This window comes from Strix aluco, chromosome 1 (assembly GCF_031877795.1).
Source record: "Strix aluco isolate bStrAlu1 chromosome 1, bStrAlu1.hap1, whole genome shotgun sequence".
Taxonomy (NCBI): domain Eukaryota; kingdom Metazoa; phylum Chordata; class Aves; order Strigiformes; family Strigidae; genus Strix; species Strix aluco.
In genome coordinates, this window is record NC_133931.1 from 43,513,300 (window position 1) to 43,533,424 (window position 20,125).

The window sequence follows — 20,125 nt, forward strand, 5'->3', positions numbered from 1 at the left end:
CATGGCTGCACAGTAATATTTGAGCTTGACAAGATTCCTGAGGAAGCCACTGTGACTTCTGCCATTGACTTTTCATCAGATTTTGGACCTTAGAAAATCTGGAGGAATTGGGGGAATTAGGCAGCCACATCAAAAGGCTGATGGGAGAAAATATAACTCACTTATAGGATATGGTGGAGAACACAGAAAGACGTCAGAGCTACATTATAATTCCTTTGAAAAAGAAGATCAAAAGAATAAAGACCAGACAATGAGAAACCGCTAAAAAGTATGAGGTTAAAAAGAACAGTATCAGAAACAAGAATATTCTAGGCTGATAGATGCTGGTATGAAGAGCAAACTGTACTTGTCTCATTGCAGACTAGTTGGAGGTGTTGACCAGGAGTATTTCTCTAGCATCTTAAAAAGACCTTTGAATGATGATGGGAGGAAGAGGACCTGATCTGATAAGAATGATGGTGAGGAGAAGGTGTGAACATGTTTGGGAAATGGGAAAACTTCAGGTGATATCTACCCCAGTGTACCAAGTTATCAATGGAACTGAACAAGTACTGATTTAGAGACGTCAGGTTATCCTTGTTATGTAGATACCCTTATGGAAGTGAGCAAAAAGGCCTGGAGCTTCCTTGCAGAATCTCTTACTAATCTTTCTTTCAGAGATGCCTTATGAGATCATACCCATATAGGAGTGCATGCCTGGATTAGAGAGACTGTGATTGCAGATAGCACAAATTACTGGCTAAATGTCATGCTTGCTTTAGGCTTAGGAGCAGACTTACAAATGGTATCAGTTCCCAGGTCTCCCTTGACACCACAGATACCGAGTTACAGGTTATAGATACAGAGGACCTCAAGAAAAAAAGCAGAAAAAAAATTTTAAAAAGCCCAGAGCTACTGAGCTTTTGGGGAAGGCACTTGATGGGTTCCTGTGAAACCATGTTTCTCCTGTCTGATGCTCAGAGTGACCGACACAACTTTCTGCAGGCTGGATCTTCTCTTCTGGCCACTCCAGGGCTGTCTGTCATGTTTCCCTGCAATTTGAAAGACACTGCATTTTGCTGTGGTTCTAGAAGTGTCCTGAGAGAGGGAGAACAGCAGTCCAGATGGGTAGAAATTTGGACAAACCTATTTTTATACCCCATCTTTATGCATCATTGTTCAAAACAACTCATTAACAGACTACACTTGTGGCGGCTTCCCTCCATTACACTACTGTTTTGAAAGATCATGTCCTCCTCCTGGGCAGAAGAAACCTCCCTCCCAATCTCCTTTCTGCAGTTCATTTCAAACCTACCTCCCGGCCGAACAGAGAAAAGACAAAGTGGGACTGAAAGTGTCCTGTCTGCAATTGCCTATACTTTCTTTGATCTAGCACCTTTAACTTATTTCTCTTGATTATTTGGAAAGGCCAGTAAGAGACCAGTAGAGTTTGGCTTTTCTTTCTGTTTAAATTGTGCCTGCTTACAACCCAGTATGATGCTCGAGAGAGCACAGCTTTTTTATGAGTCTGAAACAATTTTATAGTCTGAGCATGCCACTGTTGGTCAGGTAAATCACTCAAGCAGATGCTATTCTTGTACTTAAATGAAGCGCATGTATTTATCTGCACAGGGTCTGTATGAACAGAATAAACAGTACAGTGAGGAAGGCTACTCTGTCATAAAAATAGTAACCATCTTTCAGAATCAAAAATTTCACTGAACATCAAGAAATGCTAGTTTGAAGAAATGTCCCTGGCATTTAAGGCTGTGACTCACTTTATCAGTCTTCTGATTTGAGAACTATCCAACTATTCCATGCCAAACCACCCAGAAGATCTGGATGTAAACTGAGAAACACCCTTTAACTCTGTTATTTAGAGCCCATATTAAATATAGATGTTCCATTTACTGACATGCAGAATTCTGGGTAATGTGGATCAGTAAATGGATCAAGAATTTGCAAATGAAAAAACAGGACAAAAGGACAGAAAGGAGCAACTCAGCCACTTCTCTGGTACAGTTTGAGCACCTGTGCAAATCTGAACAGAAATTCCAAGTACCAAAAGGCAAAAGCTTATTTGGGATACTAAACTCCAGGATTGGCAAGGGATCCCTAAAAGGAGATTCCTTTCCCCAAAAACATCCCTCCCAGAAGAATGCTTGTGTTTAAACAAATCAGTTTGGTAATAAAAAGAGAAGACAACAGATTTTACAAAATCAATCACTACAATGCAAGAAAATTAATACTTTATAATCCTCCTACCTCTCATAATAAATGCCAATCATTATGCAGTTCAAGAACAACTACTTTATCTTGTCTTGGTGTAAGTCTGATCCACTGTTTTTGCTCTTAACTTGATTACTCTCAAAGGAAACGGTGAAGTCAACAGAACAGTAAAAAGTGTTTTCTTCTTTACTGAGTCCTAAAGTAAATCACACAAGATGTCACAGGAAAAATCACAGCTACTTCCTGAAATTGGGCTGTGTTCAGAAACGGAACTGAATAAATAACAAAACAAAGTTGAGCCCTTCTCCTTTTTCTATATGAATTCCTCAGGCTACAACTGACATCTCTAGACTCCTGAGAATAATTTTCACCCTTCTTGTGAGCATAATTAAGTACCTGCAATAGTGCACCAGGAAAACCGATGTGGCATTTTGTAAGATCATCAGCTGTTATTTGGATGGCATCACTGGGCAGCTCCTGGTTTGTGGCAGTCTGTTCTTACCTTTAACAGTTGATACAGTATTTTAGACTGGCTTTATTTTGAGAATAACACTAGAAGTATAATATTGAGGACAGTTAGCCTCCTGAGCTGTTTCCAGCCACATCTGGCAGTAGATTGAAGATCTGTTAAGTTAAAGATCTCAGCATTTAAGTTCCTGAAAGTTTCATTGGAATCAGCACCCAGCACTGAGGTCAAGCTGTGGGAAAGGCCAAGCCTTCTCAGACATCAAAATCAGTCAGTAAGTAGGCACAGACCCAGTGCCAGCCAGGCTTCACCAGTTCACCTGCTCACAGATCCTTGCCATTTCCCAAGGGTTACCCTTCAGCACACCTTTTGCATGTGGCTGATGAAAAATAACATTCTGCCTGCCTCAGTGTTAAGTTTTAATGCTTGTGATGAAAGATACAGTTACTTATATTGTACATAACCAAGGTGCTTTCATCCCCTGTCTGGCCCCTGGGAGAAGAGTGATGGTCTCTCCCTTGCATTTCCTGGCTTGGTGGGGCTTTGGCTTTGACCTGCTCTCAGAAGGATGCATCTAGCTGTCACCTAGCAGCGGGGAGCTGGGCTTTGAAACAAAGATATTTGTGGCAGGATATTCTGATGTCTTTTTGCATCTTTCTTTTGACTGGATGAAGCTGGTTTATAAAGAGGTGCAAATAAATGGGAGTAAAAAGCTGTCCTGTTACTGCACAGAAGGGGCCAGCAAAATGTAGGACTAAGTTCTAAATGGCTTGAAAGAAACATTTATTTTCCCCTAGAATCTTTAAAATTTTTGTGGAAAGAAATTGCTGTGAAAAAGCGTGTGATTCATGACTTCTGTGTCTTTGCACCACTCATGGGAAATGCATATCGGGTAGCATGCATTGTATACAAACAGGCAAGGGGAAGGAGTAAATTACTCTTCATGTTCACTACATATACAGCAAGGAGTAATGGATTTAAACAGCAGGCAGGGATATTTAAGTGAAATATGCGTTTTTAGTGGTAGGATGGTGAAGCACTGGAGCAGGCTGCCTAGGCTGTGGAGTCTATGTTAGTGAGGTTAAAGAGCAGGCGAGGTAATCCTGTGCCAGGAAGGGCTTGAGGATGGTTGATCCTAGCAGCAAAGGTCAGATGACATTTTCAAGCTCCCACCCAGAACTGCCTTTGATGCTGAACGTCATTCTCCTGGTCTCTGGAAGGATTTGCTAATTAGAGTGGATTGGCTGATACCTGCAACCTGGGCATGACTTATTCAGGCACTTAGGGACTCCTCTGGCACTCAGAAATCCCTGAGAAATCTGAGCTGAAAAAACCGACATCACAATTCCTTTTCAATTGGACATGAGGTGTACTGGAAATAAAGCAGGGTATGATGGAAACCCTGTGCTCAGGTGATCTCTACCACATGATGGCCTCCAGGAGAAACCATAAATGAGAGCAACACCAACTGTATTACATCTTACCACTCTGGGGGTGGTAATGCATAGAAGTACTTCGCTTTAGTTTTGTATTTTACTGGAAATCATTTACTTTCATTGGTCTAGGTGTGAGAGACATATGGAGTAAAGGACAATTCCTCCTGACTCATAGACACCCAAACCAGGTATCTTTTTCAGAAGGCCTCCGTGTGCTTCTAGAGAAATGTTGCTTTTCCCCAGTATCCTTTATCTAAACTGTTGATTCTTGGTCATGGAAGGATATCCTAAATTAATATATTTGTAAATCTGAAGTTACCCATACCTCAAATTAGTTGATTTAGATTTAGGCTGAGTGGGCTATTTATTAACCAGCATGACATTTTGTTCCAGTTAAAGAAGGTCATCTTATATTAATGAAAACAGTCTCTGTAATTCAGGTCAGTCTAGGATTGTTCTGCTGAAAAATTTCCAGAAGTAGTGTAAAAATAATTTATCTTTTGGTTTTCACATTTTTTACTTTCTGACAGTAATATCCTCATCAGCCCAGGATTCTGCATTTTTCCATTGCAAAGCGCCATGCTAAAAAGTAAGTTTTAGGGCTATTTCAAAGGTAAAATATGTAAATCACTAAGTTGGAAAAACACATGATTGCAAATTAGTACAAATTATCTCTGAGCACTAGAAAATTTGCACACCATTAATATGCAAGTAATTCACCTATTAATGTGTAGTACATTATTATTTTGACAACTTTTACAATAGAATGCCCTCTGATTGCTGTCTGCGCAGCTATTATTGGCTTGTAGACAACGCTGAGCAATACAGCTAGCTATTCTCAGAACAGTGTTTCTAGATGCAAAAGAAAAATCTTTTATGAATTAAAAAAATATTATTATGCCATGTAATTACAGAACAGTTTAAAAGGAAAGACACTGTGAAGAGCTCTTTGTTTCACAGAATAGTTGAGATTGGAAGGGGCCTTCGCAGATCGTCTAGTCCAACCTCCTGCTCTCAGGCTTCCTAGGACTGTGCCGAGAAGGGTTTGAATATCTCTGAGGATGGAGACTTCAGAACCTCTCTGGGCAACCTGTCCCACTATTCAACCACTCCCACAGTAAAAGAACAACTTTTTTCTGCCTGATAGAATAATTCCTGCATAAACCACATTCATCTTTTCTTATATTCATGTATGATGCTAAAGATTAAAAAATACTATTTTTTAAAGGAGTTATAATTAATGGTTTGAGCTGCCTGGAGCAGACTAGTATGCTACGGACATTCAGAGGAAACATGGGGAGAAGAAAACCCCAAACCAAACATGAAAGGTCTCTGCAAGACTGCCCAGGGGTAACAAGCAAGTGGTGAAAATGAGTCCTATCCACTGATTCTAGCTAAGCCAGTGGCTTGCTGCATGTCTTTCAGGGCTAGGCCTGCTAAGGGGGGCCTCATTCACAGCACATTGTGCTCCTCCACCGCTCCCAGTAGGACCCACAGAGCTGAATTAGGCACTAGAACCATTCCCTCATCCTGTGTGGACAGAGCTGGTATCTAAACATGCCATCCAAAAAGCGCCAACACACTGCATAGGGAGCTGCCTCACGAGGACAGAGAAAACTCCCAATCCCAGGAAAAAGCATATATACTGCATCTTTCAAATGAAGTTATTGGACTGATTTGGCACTGTATGTGCATCACCCTTCATTTGGGAGCCACAGCCCCAGACACCACCCAGCTCCCACCCCCAGACCTACATGTCTGAATGTTGCTGTTAGCATATTTGGAGATAAAGGCTCAGATCCTTCTTCCACTCTGAATGTGCATGGGTTGATCTCCCAGAGTGGTGGCCCAGCCGCTGGAGGCGGTCTGTCAGCCTCAGCTTTCAGAAGTGCCCTCCCTCGCTTGGTCTCAGCTAACCAGATGGAGGGGAAAGAGAATGACTTTCCAATCTAGCTGCAAGGGACCTCCCTGTGGATTTTTGTCGGAGCCTCACTGAACACCCATTAAAAAGGAAAATGGAAGTATTTCTCACTGAATCTCAGCCCCTTGCATGGTAAGTGCCTTAAACACAGTAAATATCCCCTCTATACAAGGAATATTAAATTATTATACAGCAAAAAATGATTTCAACACAAGGGAAGGAAGGGACCCCTACTATTCTTCTCACAGACGTGCTGCAGTAAGTAGTTAGCTTATTCTTCTAGTGTGTGTGGTTTCAAGTCACCTCAGGGGAAGGTTTTGAACCTGGACTTCTCATAATCTGGGCAACAGCAGTAAATGCTGGGCTGTCAAATGAGAAAGCACTCCTCTATTCTGTGTCAGGACATGGAGGCCTAACTTCAGGAGCATGTCTGGGTCCATGATTCCCAAATGAAAAGAGAGGCCTATCTCTAATGTCATTTGGTGTTTCTGCTGATGGCCACCTCTCCAGAATGGTGGCTTGTTGAATCCTATCCCTATGTACTCAGATATGCTCATACATATGCAGATACCTAGTCCCCAGCTCAGACACATGGGCTCTAGGGGACACCAACCCACGTAAATGCAGCACGCAGTGATGCTGGTCACTGGAGTGACCACAACCTGTTGTGGATTGTGCTGTTTTTAGCTATGAGAGTAATTACTTAATGGTTATTAATGCTTATTTTGGATTCCAGTCCTGTAATTTTTACTTTCACCTTATTGGTTCGTTTAACTTCCCTCACCCAATACAGAAAACTGTAGGAGCTTTACCTGACCAGCAGATTCATACCCTGATGAACATAAATCGTTCAAAGATGAAATGTCTTTACCACAGTTACAAGTACTATAATTAACAGATCTCCCAGTTCAGATGACCAGATGAAAGGGAGGACTCTAACCCCCCAAATGACTAGTACAGTCTTTTTCACAGCATGGATGACCCAACCCTTATAAGTGCTAAAGACCTGGGTATGGAGTAACCCTGAAATACTGCCTCCTGTGCCCCAAAAGTACTTTGTGACCTCTGAAAGCAGCAATTAATAAAACAAGTTTTTCCTTGGAGGAATTCTCTTGCAAACAAGAGAAACCACTTTGAGTTTCTGCCTGACCCCTCTTGCAGTGCTGGGGGTTGACAGGCCTTAATCCTCCTAATAGGTCTGCTGATGAGACATGCACCAATATGTTGCTGGACACTGCACGTCTCAAAAGGATCAATACTTCAGAATTGATACAGTGTGTAAAAATATGCAGAAGTAGCCCTTTTTTAACTAGTAAAAACACTTCAGGGACAAGATAAACCCTTGTTATAAAGGATACATGTCAAGAAAGCAAAATCAACCAGCACAGAAGACCACAGAGAGATAATGTTCTCCAGCTTGTTCTAGAAATGATTTTGCTTATCTTTAAAACCAACCACATATGATTTTACCTCATTATCTTAATCTATACTTATTCAGCAAAATACACACTTTTTTCCCTACCTAAAAGTATACTATATTATCAAAGTTGTCAATAAGACTAGATGTTTATAATTTGGTGATCCTAAATACTCTGTAATACTCCTATTTCTCTCCCAGAATTCTGTCTCCCTTTGAAACGTTGCTCCTGAAAAAAACAGCATCAAACGTGTCTCAAATTTTACATCTGCTGTGTAAGAATAACTATTTTGACAAAGATGAAGAATGTTAGCTGCCAAGTGATTCAACCCACAGCCATACAGTTTGCATCACCTGCCCATCTCAAACATAAGAATTAGATGAAATGTGACTTTTAAAATAGGTTTCAGCCTATTTAATTAAGCACAGCACCTGTTCAAAAGAAGAAAAAGAATGTGTTCTTGGTATAAGTTACTGCTTGGTTTGTTCCTAACACCCTGTGACACAATCACAAGCTTTAAGACACACAAATGCTACCATGACTAAGTATGAAAAACATACTTCACCAAATAAACACTCTTGATATGAAAATGTACTTAGGGAGAGATTATACTGACTGAAGAGGGTGAGTATATTTACTAATATCAAGACTTTTCCTACTCTTATAAAAGATAAAGACAATATCTGACTTCAGAGGGACTGTTAACAGTAATTAATGACTGACAGCATTCATCACCTAAAGACACTAGAATACTTTGCAAAGCAGTGCAATTCATTTAGTTGTCATGTTGTCCTTTGCAAATAATATCTTTTATGATTTTTGATCCTTCTGCAGTTGTTTGTGAATGGATCTCTATTTTATCAAAGAAATCATAATTCATAGCAGTCACCAAATAATTTAGATGAGCTATGCATGGTCATGAGTGACTTTCACATTACATGCAGGTCATGGAATAACATTTGACATCTCCAAACCCAAAGGATTTCTGCAGAGCAGGGATTAGGTAGATGAAGGATAAAGGATGCCATACTTCTCCTAGGCTGCTCCTCCGGACAGCATGCTTGTGGCTATTTCAATTTCTGCCTGGTCTCCCACACAGCACTCAAATGGGTAGGACTGGCAAGCAGAAAGACAATACTGGTATAACCGGGGCATCATTGGGCCTCAGCCTACAGGTTGACGTTTAAGGAGGCTTAATACTTGCTCTCTGCCTTTCCTTGGCACACACCTCACTTAGCACAATGCTTTTCTTCATCTCTGTGCTCCATGCCTTGAGAGCAGAGGTGAAGATGACCCAAGTAAGGTCCAGATCATAAGGCAGTATCACAGCAAGGTGGAAGTCAACTCCTCAGATCAGGTCCCACAATCATCAGGCAACCCCTCACTAACAAGGGATAGCCAAGATCAAGCCAGGAAGTCAGCCCAGGGTGGGGGTTAAGGTTTCAGTCAGGTGGCTCCATCACCAAATGGGGCATGGCTGTCACTCAGATGGAGACCAGCACTCCTTCAGCACAAGTCAAGCAGGTAGGGAAGAGGCCCTCGGGGCTGAGCTTAAATATTGCTGCTGGATCCATGGGTGAGGGTGGAGGCCCCAGGTGAGGCTGGTGAGGGCCCATTAACACTTACTAGTGCCCTCAGAGCCCTGACACTGCTGTCCTATCTGCGCTTGCCCAGTCACCTATTGTCTGTAGGCATATTATTCATGTAAACCCAACCAAATCTGGAGCCTATATACTTAGAAATCATAATTATGTTATAGAAGTGAAGTAGGTCCTGTGCAGATGTAACCTGGACATGAACTGAAATGTGGCTGCTCTGAGGAGAATGTTCTCATCCTCTACTGAGGAAGTGATGGCAGTGAGTTCTGCGTAAGAGGACTTTGGCCAAATTTTATCATTAGGAAAAAACTGTGATATATTTGCAACTTCTCACTATCTCCCTGTGCAGTGTGATGTTTCTGGTGTGTTTATTTTGTTAACTTGCAAAAAGGTGATTGGGAGCACACAAGAATGTCTGTGTTAACTCTGGGTTAAGTAAGCCCTTGCATCTTGGTGCTGAGACTGGTAAAAAGCAGTTTATTCACTTTTGCTTTTTAACACTTTTATAAATCAAGATGCAAACATGTCAGAGGGAAAGGCTTTTTAAGCAATGCAAATGGAGATTAGAAATAAACAACTCACTAAGTTAATTTAAATATCATGAAGAGAATTTAAAAGGCCTTTAAACTGCCTACCACTTTTCGAAAACATTTCTCTTGTAATTCAGTGTTTCTTTGAAAGCATGTTCAAGAATAAATAAACTTAATTCAAGTGTTCTGTTAAAAGATTTGGGGTTGTGGTTTTTTTTGAAATCCCAATTTATTTAATATTTCATTTTTTTTTACTATTTGTCATGTTCAGTTAGATGTCAGCTTGCTCTCAGAAGCAGTCACTGCTCACATTCAGAAGCATCGAAAAGCATCAAAAGCTCACCTAAGGTGGAAGGGAACATGGGAATTAATGAGAACTGGGGAATCAGTCTGATCAAAGACCCTGTCAGTTACACAAATTATGGGTCTAAGAACACAGTATGTCTATAGAGACCAGTGTCACATATAGAAACATTTTACTGGAAAGAATCTGAACTTTCTGCAGGCTTCAATGCCACCAGAAAAAAAAAAAAAATAAAGAAAGTTTTAATGTGATCTTGTCTATTCTGGGAGTGTAAGTGACAAGCTGGTCTTGAACCTTACAAACTTCAAGTTGATCTCCTAAGTACTAGGGAATCATGTAAACCCTCTGTGCCTTGGTTCCCTATCAGTAAAAAAGAAAGTTATTTCTTTCCTGTGTGAAGTAAAGCTTGCAGTTTATTCTAATGCCTCAGCCTAAGGGCTGTACCCATTTCTAGATGGGTAAGTTTTCTAACCTCCTATTACTAACACAGTCCTTGTAGACTCATTAACTACGAGTAACATTGCTTACGTTACATATGGAAAGAATCATTTGCTGATATGGTTTATGAAGTTCTGAAGACATGTTCCCCCAGAGCATGTAGCCTCATACAAGAGTTTCTACATGACAGCAATTTCACCTCAGCTGAGCTCATGAAGTGGTTACAGAGCATCTCCCAGGCTGTCCCTGCTACCAGATATGAGAGCCACACCAGCAGAGCTGCAGCATTTAGAAACATAAGCACAGAACAAAGTAAATGGGACAGATAGCCAGCGGAAGAAGGGAAGTTGGCAGCACCGGTGTTAAGGAACTGTGAAGAATAAGTGGTCCCAAACCTTGCAGTGACATTTAGGTCCTTCTGTAGGGAGATAAATCCCTTTGCAGAGCAGAGAAATAATCAGCTGTCCTCTGTGAAGTCCCTGACTCAGTCCTGTGCACCATGTTCTCAGAGAGTTGACAACAAACTAGTTTCAGGTGAGAGCCACAAAAGCGATCACCAAGCTGCAAACAACTGTTCACCTGGGATGAATAAAAGGATGGCTAAATGAGAAATGACTGGGGACATGAGCTGTGAAGAACTCAGTATATGGGTTTCAGAAGCTATGACTATCAAGGATTAAATTCAGGAACCACTGTGCCTGTCACAAAACCCCCTCTGCCTTCAAGAGAGTCAAGAAGTCCCCAGGCTCTTGTGCCAAATGGACAGATAATGAGACAGAATGACATGAAATTCTGAAAGGAGTGTACTTGGTTCATTATCAGAAAGAGTTTCCTGATAGTAGTAAAGCAGGCTGAGTATTTCCTCTCAGCAAAAGCAGTGAAAGTAATTTAGGATTTCTGAAAAGTGTATTCCTGTAATTCAAGTGAAATGGCCTCCTGGAAATGGATGTGTGTTGGCTAAGGAGATGGGCTGGAGAAGCCAAGTCTTGCTTTAAAACTTGAACATCTGTAGGACAGATGTGGAATGGCTTCTTCCCATGTCTTGCCTTTCACCAACCCTGCCAACAACCTCAACTAGCTGCCTTAGTCCCTCTCCACTCTGGTGCTAAGTCTGAAAAAAACACAAATTTTGCGGTTCCAAGAGTGTGTGACTTTGCTATTACATTCTCTTCCCTACCATGCACCAGGGTGCACCACTTCTGCACCAAAGTTTTAACAAGATATGGTTTCTTGCACCTGTTTGTCTTGCTCTGTTGAGCTGCACAGGAGTGTGCTGCTCACCATAAATAACATTGGTTCACCCCTCAGGCAGCCTTCAGGCTTTTGACAGAATCTAAAGGATACATGACTGTTGTTTTTAATTAAGGAAAATGGTTCAGCTCTACAGGTTCACTAAAGAGCATTTACTGTAACACCCTAACAGATTTTAGTATTATGCTGTGTTTGACATCTTTGGGATATCTTTTGTTAACTACCAATAAAAATCGCCTGAGGTAGCACCAGTAAAAAATGCAGACCTCTTCAGTGTCTAAACATGATGAAGCAACATATTTTCCCTCACCCTTTTAACCACAGATTAGCTCCACAAAGTATGAATCATTTTTATGAGTTAGATGGATGTGTTTAGTATGCTGTTTGAAAGCAGACACTTAACAGGAAGGCGGATCACCACCTCCTTTGTCACTGTGGTTGCAACATGCCGAGGAACAGAGGGCAGAGGATGAGGCTGAGGAATAAAGGAAAACTACAGGAATACTGAGGTCTTAGTGACAAATAGTCTATGTCTGTCATATATGACATTAACACTTTATTGCTGCTTCTTTCCAGATACCATTTTCCCACTCCTTCAGGACATTTGGATAACCCTGGATTTTGTCTTACCTCAAAAATCCACTCTGCTGCTTTAATATCCTCTTCATCTTCACTTTGGAGGGTCTCCTCTGCTTGACAGTTGTCTGCATGGTATCTGTGAGTCCTGAAGTAGAGCAAAACTTGCCTCCACATCGAGAAATAAAAAAGCTATTCCCGAATCCAATTTTACGATGACCTTTCTTGGAAAAGCACCACTTTTATTTAACGATGAAACAAAACCAAATCCCAGACATTGGGCTGAATAACAACAACATAGAGATGGCTCATCCTTACACCGATGGGCAAAAGTCAGGGCCTCTTGCAGCTTGCCAGTTCTTCCTGCAGCCTCCACAGTTCTGGAGACAAACAGGATTATCTGCCCTCAGATATCTGTGGTGCCTCATCCCCTCAGCATCGTGCCAGCTTAGAGATTAGATTTATGACTTCGTAGGTTTTCGTAAGTTGAAAAGGAGGAAAACGAGCATATGGCAGTTGAATACATGTCAGAGAAACACGCTGTAACAATCATGAAACACATTTTATCACCTCAGAGTGAATGTATTTGATTTACACCTTGGAGGAAGAAGCAACTCAGCACATAGTTATACTCTGCAGGCTGCACCAAATGGAGATGTCTGTCTTAGGTCAGTGGCACCTGTCAATCACATTTTTTCTCTGTGACTGAACAGATGGTCTACTGGTAATCCTTCCAGCCCTAATGAAAACACCACACGAGCAGCAGCCACGTCTGCAGATAGAGACAAACTAAATATAAAGACTAAGGCTCCAGGTAGGTTATTAATAGACTATTTCTCTTAGCTTTATAGAGGGCTGCCAGGCTTTTGCCTTCTGTTTGTCAACATCCAGTTGGCATTTATTTTTTGTGCTTTTTGAAATACAGATGGGAGAGACACAGAAAAATTAGGAGGAATATTAAATTATTGTGAAATTGTCATTCAAATGATGTAAACATTGCTTATAGTTCTGGTCATTAGCATTGCTGTTGTAATAAGAGCTAAGTGAATAATAATATTCCTTCTGTGGGAAAGCATTTGGGAGCCTTTTAAAACATATCCTGGAGACAGCAGAAAGTCAAACTCATACATATGTTAGTGTGCACTGAAAAGAATCAATCTGTTAATTTATTCATCACTTCAAAATACTTCCAGTTTTAATATTTTTATATTTTAAGTTAGTATTTTTATTAGTTAGCTGAAACTTCCAAATGAGAAGTTACTATAAATGAGGAGCCAAGAGAGCTTCCATTTTAAAAGTGTCTGATGGGATATTCTATCTATTTTGAAAGTTGACAACATCTTTTTCCAAGTTGAAAAGTATGCCTAAACCAATATTTTTTTCTGCCAAGAGTCAAAAATTTTGACAATTCAGCACTGTAGATACAAGGCAGATATAATACCACCAGCCCCCATAGCATCTCTTGTGAGAAGAGGTGCTTTGGTCACATCTCTGTCTTTTTTCAGAGAAAACCAGTAAGTGCTGAGAATAAAAACAAGGAACAATGAGAGAACATTTTTTCCAGCATTTGGCTTGACAAGCTGAATTGCACTAGAAGTCATCGTATAGTAAGAAAGATGTCGAATAAGCTCTGGTAATAAATCTGACTTTGGCAGAGTTACTGCTGAGGTTTAGGCAATGGCCTTCTTTACTGTCCTCTAGCCAGGCTTACTGTCAGCATCATGGGGTAGTTCAGCATTTCCTTTTTCCCCCAAGAAGCTACTGCTCTGACCTAGTTTTTTCTTGTGAGAGAGGATGAAGTTAGAGGATGTATTGCTTTTTTTTTTTTTTTTTTTTTTTTAAATTTTAACCCAGAGGTGGGCTTTATTTCACCTGGTACTGCAGCAATTTCTCAGAGAAGAGTGCTCCTTCCACATGCTCAGGTGCAGACCCCCTTGTCCAGACAAGAGCTGTTGGCACAAAGCAGCAGAGACTGACGGTGAGAGGAGAGATGCTGTAGGCTGCAAAGAGGGACTGGAGACACTGAGACCCTCCAGCTTTCAATACAGAAATGCGTGCTCATGAGACAGAGACACTTGTCCCTACTCCCTAAAATAATGTACTCTACTATTTTAACCCCAGCTGCATTTATTTCTCAAAGCTATAAATAGTAAGTTTTGCACTGACCTTTCTGTTCCTGTTTCTGCACAGTACTTCACTTCCAATTTTCTGACAATATAGCATTGTTCTATTCCAGGGAAAAAAATTGAAGATGTATTTATCACAATAAAATGTTGGTTTATTTCTCCTTCAAAAACACTGCTCCTATTGAGGATAAGATATGTGTGGTTCCTTAACTGAGCAAGCAAAACTTAATTTCAAAGAGGTGGTGGAGCAATGAGAAGATTGCCTGGTACAACATTTGCAGACTTGTAGTATATTAGCTTTACCAGATCCTTTGGGCCAGACTATGATTAATTTAAAAGAAAAATTATCCAAGTTCTATGACCTAGAAGTCAGATAAGTTTATACTGGTTGCAGGAAGCAGGATTTACTTGTTTAAAAAAATACTCATACAATAATGTTCTTCTACCATGACACAGACACTAAAATGAAGATAAAATAAGAGGAGAAAACAAAGACAGCCGAAGCAGTAAAAATCCTTTTCACAGTGGGCCAATCTTGCTATAATTACTCAGGAAAAATGTCGAGTGAAGCACTCTGTATCTCCTCACATTGAAAAGTCACTTCTGTTTCCGTGAAAGGAAGCCTCTTCCGTGACAACCCTCCACTCTTAAGACAGGAGAGAAAAGAATCTCAAGTCCCCCATTCCTCTGTCCCACAGGTCCTCACTGATGCCTGTGAGGCAAACATGAAATCTGCTGGGGGAGATGGATTAAATGGGAAACCCAGGAGATGAAAATAAGGAGAAACCAGCATTCTAAAATAAAAAAGTTACAAATTTAAAAGTTACAAATGTCACAGCATTTTCTCTCCAGGATAAGAAGTTAGTTGTGCATCAGTGGGTCATCAGAAATCACTGGGATTTGCTCTAATATGTGAGTAATTTTTATACTTCCTTACAATATCAAATAATTTTTTTTCAGATCATTTGGGCACCTAAAGACATATCTAGATGTCCAATGAGATTTTTGAAAAAGCCCAAAAGAGCACCTCAGATGTGAAGTTTTTTAGCAAAAATGTGTCAAAAGGACTAAGAAAGTCAGTGACTGTCTTTTTCTTATCTGCAGTTGAAAGACATTTAAAATTATAAATAAATAAACATAGAATACAAAATATTAAGGTATTTAAATAATTAGCTCTATTTATTTTATTCTGAAATTTAGAGATAACACACACAATTTTCACCAGTGGAAGAGAAAATCATATCTTCTGGGAGACAACTAGCAGTCTTCATCTTCAGGCTTTAAGACATAGTGTATGAGATAAGGTGCTGGAAGACGCAAAGATGGAAACATTCTGACATATTTCTTCTCACCTTGCATTAGAGATAGATTAGTGTAGGTTCATTTCTTTTTTGCACTATTGTCTTCTTCCATACTGTGAGGCAGTGCTTTGGGAAAAGGAGTATTTTAGATTTACAACAACATGTTCTTTGGTTTTCCTGATTCATGTAACCTTGAGCTAGTTTCTTTGTATTTCTCTGCCTAAGTTTATCTAGAAAACAAAGATCCTCTTACTTTACATTAGTGTTGTATGAACTTAGCCACCAATGCTCAAAAAACTTCAAGTTTCATACATTACAAAACCAGCCAGATTCCCTCTAATGTTTCCCTCTTGCAACCCACAAGTAGACCTGAATTGTAATTATTTCTTTTTCTCTGCTGTTGCCTCTCTCCTGCTATAGAATCCCCTTTGCCAAAAAATGACAGGTTTAGTTTAGGGTCTGCTGACCAAGTGCACCTGGCACTTAGTTCTGTGATAGAAGAAACATGTCCTGCTCTTGCAATGCACCCATGGGGACTTCATGCTGAAAGAAGCCATGCTAAAAAGCCCATGCCTATGGCTCACATCCATCCCTTGTGATGCAGTGTACATGCTGCTCCTTTCCACATTGCCCTGGAAGAATGGGTTTTAAGCCTTGGAAAAGTAGAAGCTTGAGCGCTCAGAAGATCTGATCTGAATCCTTGGATGAATAACCTTAGGGTAAAACAAAGTACTTGTTTTAGGAATGATAGCTCTTAAAGTTGAGGCTAGCTTCTAGTGTATACACTTTGAAAATCTCCTCCTTTACAAATTTTGCCATTAATATTTTGTGAATTAGAGAAGTGTGTTCACTTTTCCTGATTTTCTGAGTATGTTTTGCTTGGATAAACTTTCCAAGCCATTTCTTCTATACATGTTAAAAACTCGTACAGATGTGCAGGAGACAGCCAGGGGATGTACAGAATGTTGAAATGTTAAATGGCAGGTGTGCAAACCACTTCTGTAATTTGCAGAATATGTGAGAGACAATGACACATTGCTCTTATTAGAAGAAGGAAAGGAGAATAGTAAAATAGTCTCACAATCCAGCTATCTGCAGTCTTACTGTGAGGATGACTCATCTGCATTACTTTTCCTAGTATTAAACTATTGAACATTTTTGTTCTTTGTGATCCAGGCAATTCATGACTTTTAATCCTGCATGCTGATATGCTTTTCGTTTTTCTCTCTGTTTCACACTTTGATAAAGTCATCTAAATATAGCAACTTCAAGTGAAGCTGCATTGCCAGGAGTTAATGGACAAGCACTGACGTGACCAAACTTAGCTAAATGAGAATTGTTTTGCAGCACCTGAATCCTAAACGATAGATGCTTACCAAAAAATAGGAGCATAGCACTTTTCCAGTCATAACCTCTAGCAAGATTCAGTTCAGAGAATCAGCCAGTATGAATAAGGCACCACGAGTTGCCCTGCGAGCTGATGACACAGGATGGGTTTGTACTGGTTGCTGAGGATCGCCTCTTGCTGTCATAGTGATGACAGACACGAGACAGTTTCCTGCAATGACTATATAATGTTTTTCTTTCTCAAAGCCTACCCTTTCAATGCAATGAAGTTCCTTAGCACAGAGGGTGCCTCATGGGACTCACACTGACTGAAAATTTTCAGATGTGCCCAAGTGTTTGACAGATGGGGGATAAGAGTGCAGTCAATCTGCAGCATACCCACCATCCTCTGGCAAGGTGGTTCAGTTTAACTGTGCGCTAGTCAAAGCAGTAGCACTATCATTGGCAAAGTCTTCCCTACACTATTCACCTCCTTTCTCAAACATTTCTGAGTGTGCTGAACAGCACAGACTCCAGCCAGATGCTTTTTGCACTCCGTTGAAGACCCTTCTGCATTGTGAAAGCTGATCATTTCTTCCTACCCTCTGCTGCATATCTATCATTCAAGAGTTATGAATCAATGCACAGACCTTTCCTTTTAACCCAGGAGAGCTGTTTGTTTGTTTTAAGAGCATCGGCAGATGCATCTCACCAAATGCCTCTTGGACATAAATCCAAGTGGATGGAGTCTACCCGACCACCTTGTCCACACACACAAAGAACTCCTGCAGAGGTGTGAGACATGACTGTTCCTTGCAGAGCTGTAGTGACTTTTTGTTAATGTTTTGCATTTATTCCCTTACACTGTGTAGAGGAACGTGTAAATTAAGTATTTTATTATACAGGTATACTCAGGAACAACATGTTGTTTGCATTCTCTAATATGGTACATTGTGTTCACTAATTTGATTCCTCTCCTAGAGACTCTATTAACTTGCCTGGCATAGATGGCATGTTTACTGTTTGATAGTTGCTTAAATGCCTCCTGGAACTCCTGTTAAAAAAACAGTGTAATTACTATTGCAATTATTTCTCCTCTCTTTGCTTTTCTCTTTCTGCTAATTCAGTGGATGCATGCTTTGATCCATTATGCCTCCCTCCAAGGTTACAGAAAAGTTACAGGAAAATGTTTTTACTGTAGCCTCTCAACCGCCTGTGAAATGAATAGTAAAGCCAGAGTCTGCCATCTATGATGAAGTCAACATGCCAAATCACAGCTTTTCAAAGTTCTTTTCTATAGAAAAATGATGCTGTAGTATCAAAATTTCAATGGCAAATTGCATTCTGTCTTCTTTTATCCAGACTGAATGGATGGTGCTACTCTTGCAGGTGTTGCAATTAGGCAAGAAAAATAGTCTGCTGTGAGAAAAAAGGACCACTGATGACTTAATGCATGCCCCAAATGGGCACCAAATTGAAACCATGAATGTATTTTTCTCTGCTTACTGTAAAGTACTGAAACAATACTGGAAGCAGCGACTAGAAGTGAGAGAAAAACAATCCTGTGTATACCAGTACTTGAGTTCAGCCTGAGTACTCGGGTACTGGTACTTGGGTTAAGCCAGAAGTATGCTAAAGGGGTGGGAGAATGATGCTGTGTAAAGTAGTCTACAATCCAGTGTTTTGGATGATTTCCTTGAAATAGGTGATCTCCAGCAAAAGAAATGGCTTTGCATGCCTAAGCAAGTATTTGGGACATTACCCCACTAGACATAGGGACACGTGATGGGGAGCAACACTATTTGTGTCTTAAAACTGGCAGCTGGGACTGCATGTTCAGAGGTGCTGATCCAGTTTCCACGGGTTTACTTAAACTCTGAGAACAACTATTGGACTGAGCACGGAAGGGTGAAGGTGGAAGAATACCATACCTGGGTTAGGTAAGAGAAGGCACTAAGTCGTCAGTATTTTCAGTGCTGGACAGTTTGGGGTTTGGGCAGAAGTATCACTGTGGACAACTGAGGAAGTTTCACGGAAGGAAAGCCTGACGTGCCTCCAGCTTAGATGAGGGCTGAATGGTAGCTTGTAGAATCCCTGTTACAGGCCTTTGAGGCCTTCATTCTGCAAATCCCGTTTAAAAAGCTTCAACCCTTGTTTAGATTATCTTGTAAGCCCTTCGTGCTTTGGTTTCTTTATAAAATGGGTAGAGTCACATGTATCATCATTGGTAATGTAGTTCGAAATGACTCTGGAAAAGGTGACTATGTTTATTCCAGGTGTCTGATGCCGGACTCAAAACAAGACATGCCATAAAAAGGTAGACTGGAAGCAGGAAATGCAGAATGCCAGGGGACAGAAGTTGCCCATGGCTTAGAGAGCTTTCTTCTGCTAAAGCATAAAGAAATGCAAATGCTGTTACTTGGACTGTGCCTGGGATTTAAGCTCAATGGTCATGTTATCAAGAAATCAACAGTTTTATTGTGGTATGATGAAAGATCTGCTCTAAAGGAAAAATTCTTATGAAGGAAGTATAATTAATAAGTGGTACAGTAATGAAAACCCTCCTTGAGTTAAAAAAACCACTAAGAGAGGTACTGGCCAGGTATAATTAAAGAACAGTGTATCCTCCAAACAGAAAATAAGAGACCCTAGCAAAATGCAAAGTTAACTGTAGACTTCTCTAGGCCAGCTCTATGTTGTCTGTCTTGATCTGCTCAAACACAAAACTCTCTGACCTATTTCTCTTTTCTCTGCCTTTCCTCCTTATATGTTAGCAGAATTACCCTTCAGGATCATTTCTGACTAGGAGTGATACGTCTATGCACTTCATCACAGTATGACTGGAAAGCTTCACTCAGCACCCAAAGACAGAAGTTTTTTTTCAGAAACATGGAAATTTAAGCCTGTGGCTTCCAAAACACTTGGGTTCTCAGTCTGAAAAGGTTCCTGCCCCTTTCGCTTATAGAGACAAAAGCCCAACGTACACAGGCCATTTTTTTAAAAAGGAAGAAGTTGATCAGGGTATACCTCCCTCTGAGATACAATTTGGGAAGAACAAAATGGCATGCCCCTGCCGCACAACCTGGTGCAGTTCATGAGGCGAGGGAGAGGTGTTGTGACACAGCAGGCCATGAGACCCGGCGCAACACAACACAGCACTGGCAGGCAAGGCTCCCTACCAGAAATGGGGGGCCCAGGAACGCCTGCCCGCTTTCCAGCTGTAGGG

General features: G+C 40.6%; 1 protein-coding gene across 1 annotated transcript in view; it reads right to left on the minus strand.

The window, feature by feature from the left end:
• RGS20 (regulator of G protein signaling 20) overlaps positions 1-12,500 on the minus strand; it is a 41,363-nt gene extending 28,863 nt beyond the window's left edge. Inside the window, exon 1 of the mRNA XM_074819196.1 lies at positions 12,201-12,500. Coding sequence (XP_074675297.1) covers positions 12,201-12,323 — 123 coding nt within the window. The 5' untranslated portion in view covers positions 12,324-12,500. The remainder of the gene's footprint in view (positions 1-12,200) is intronic.
• Positions 12,501-20,125: the final 7,625 nt, after the last annotated feature.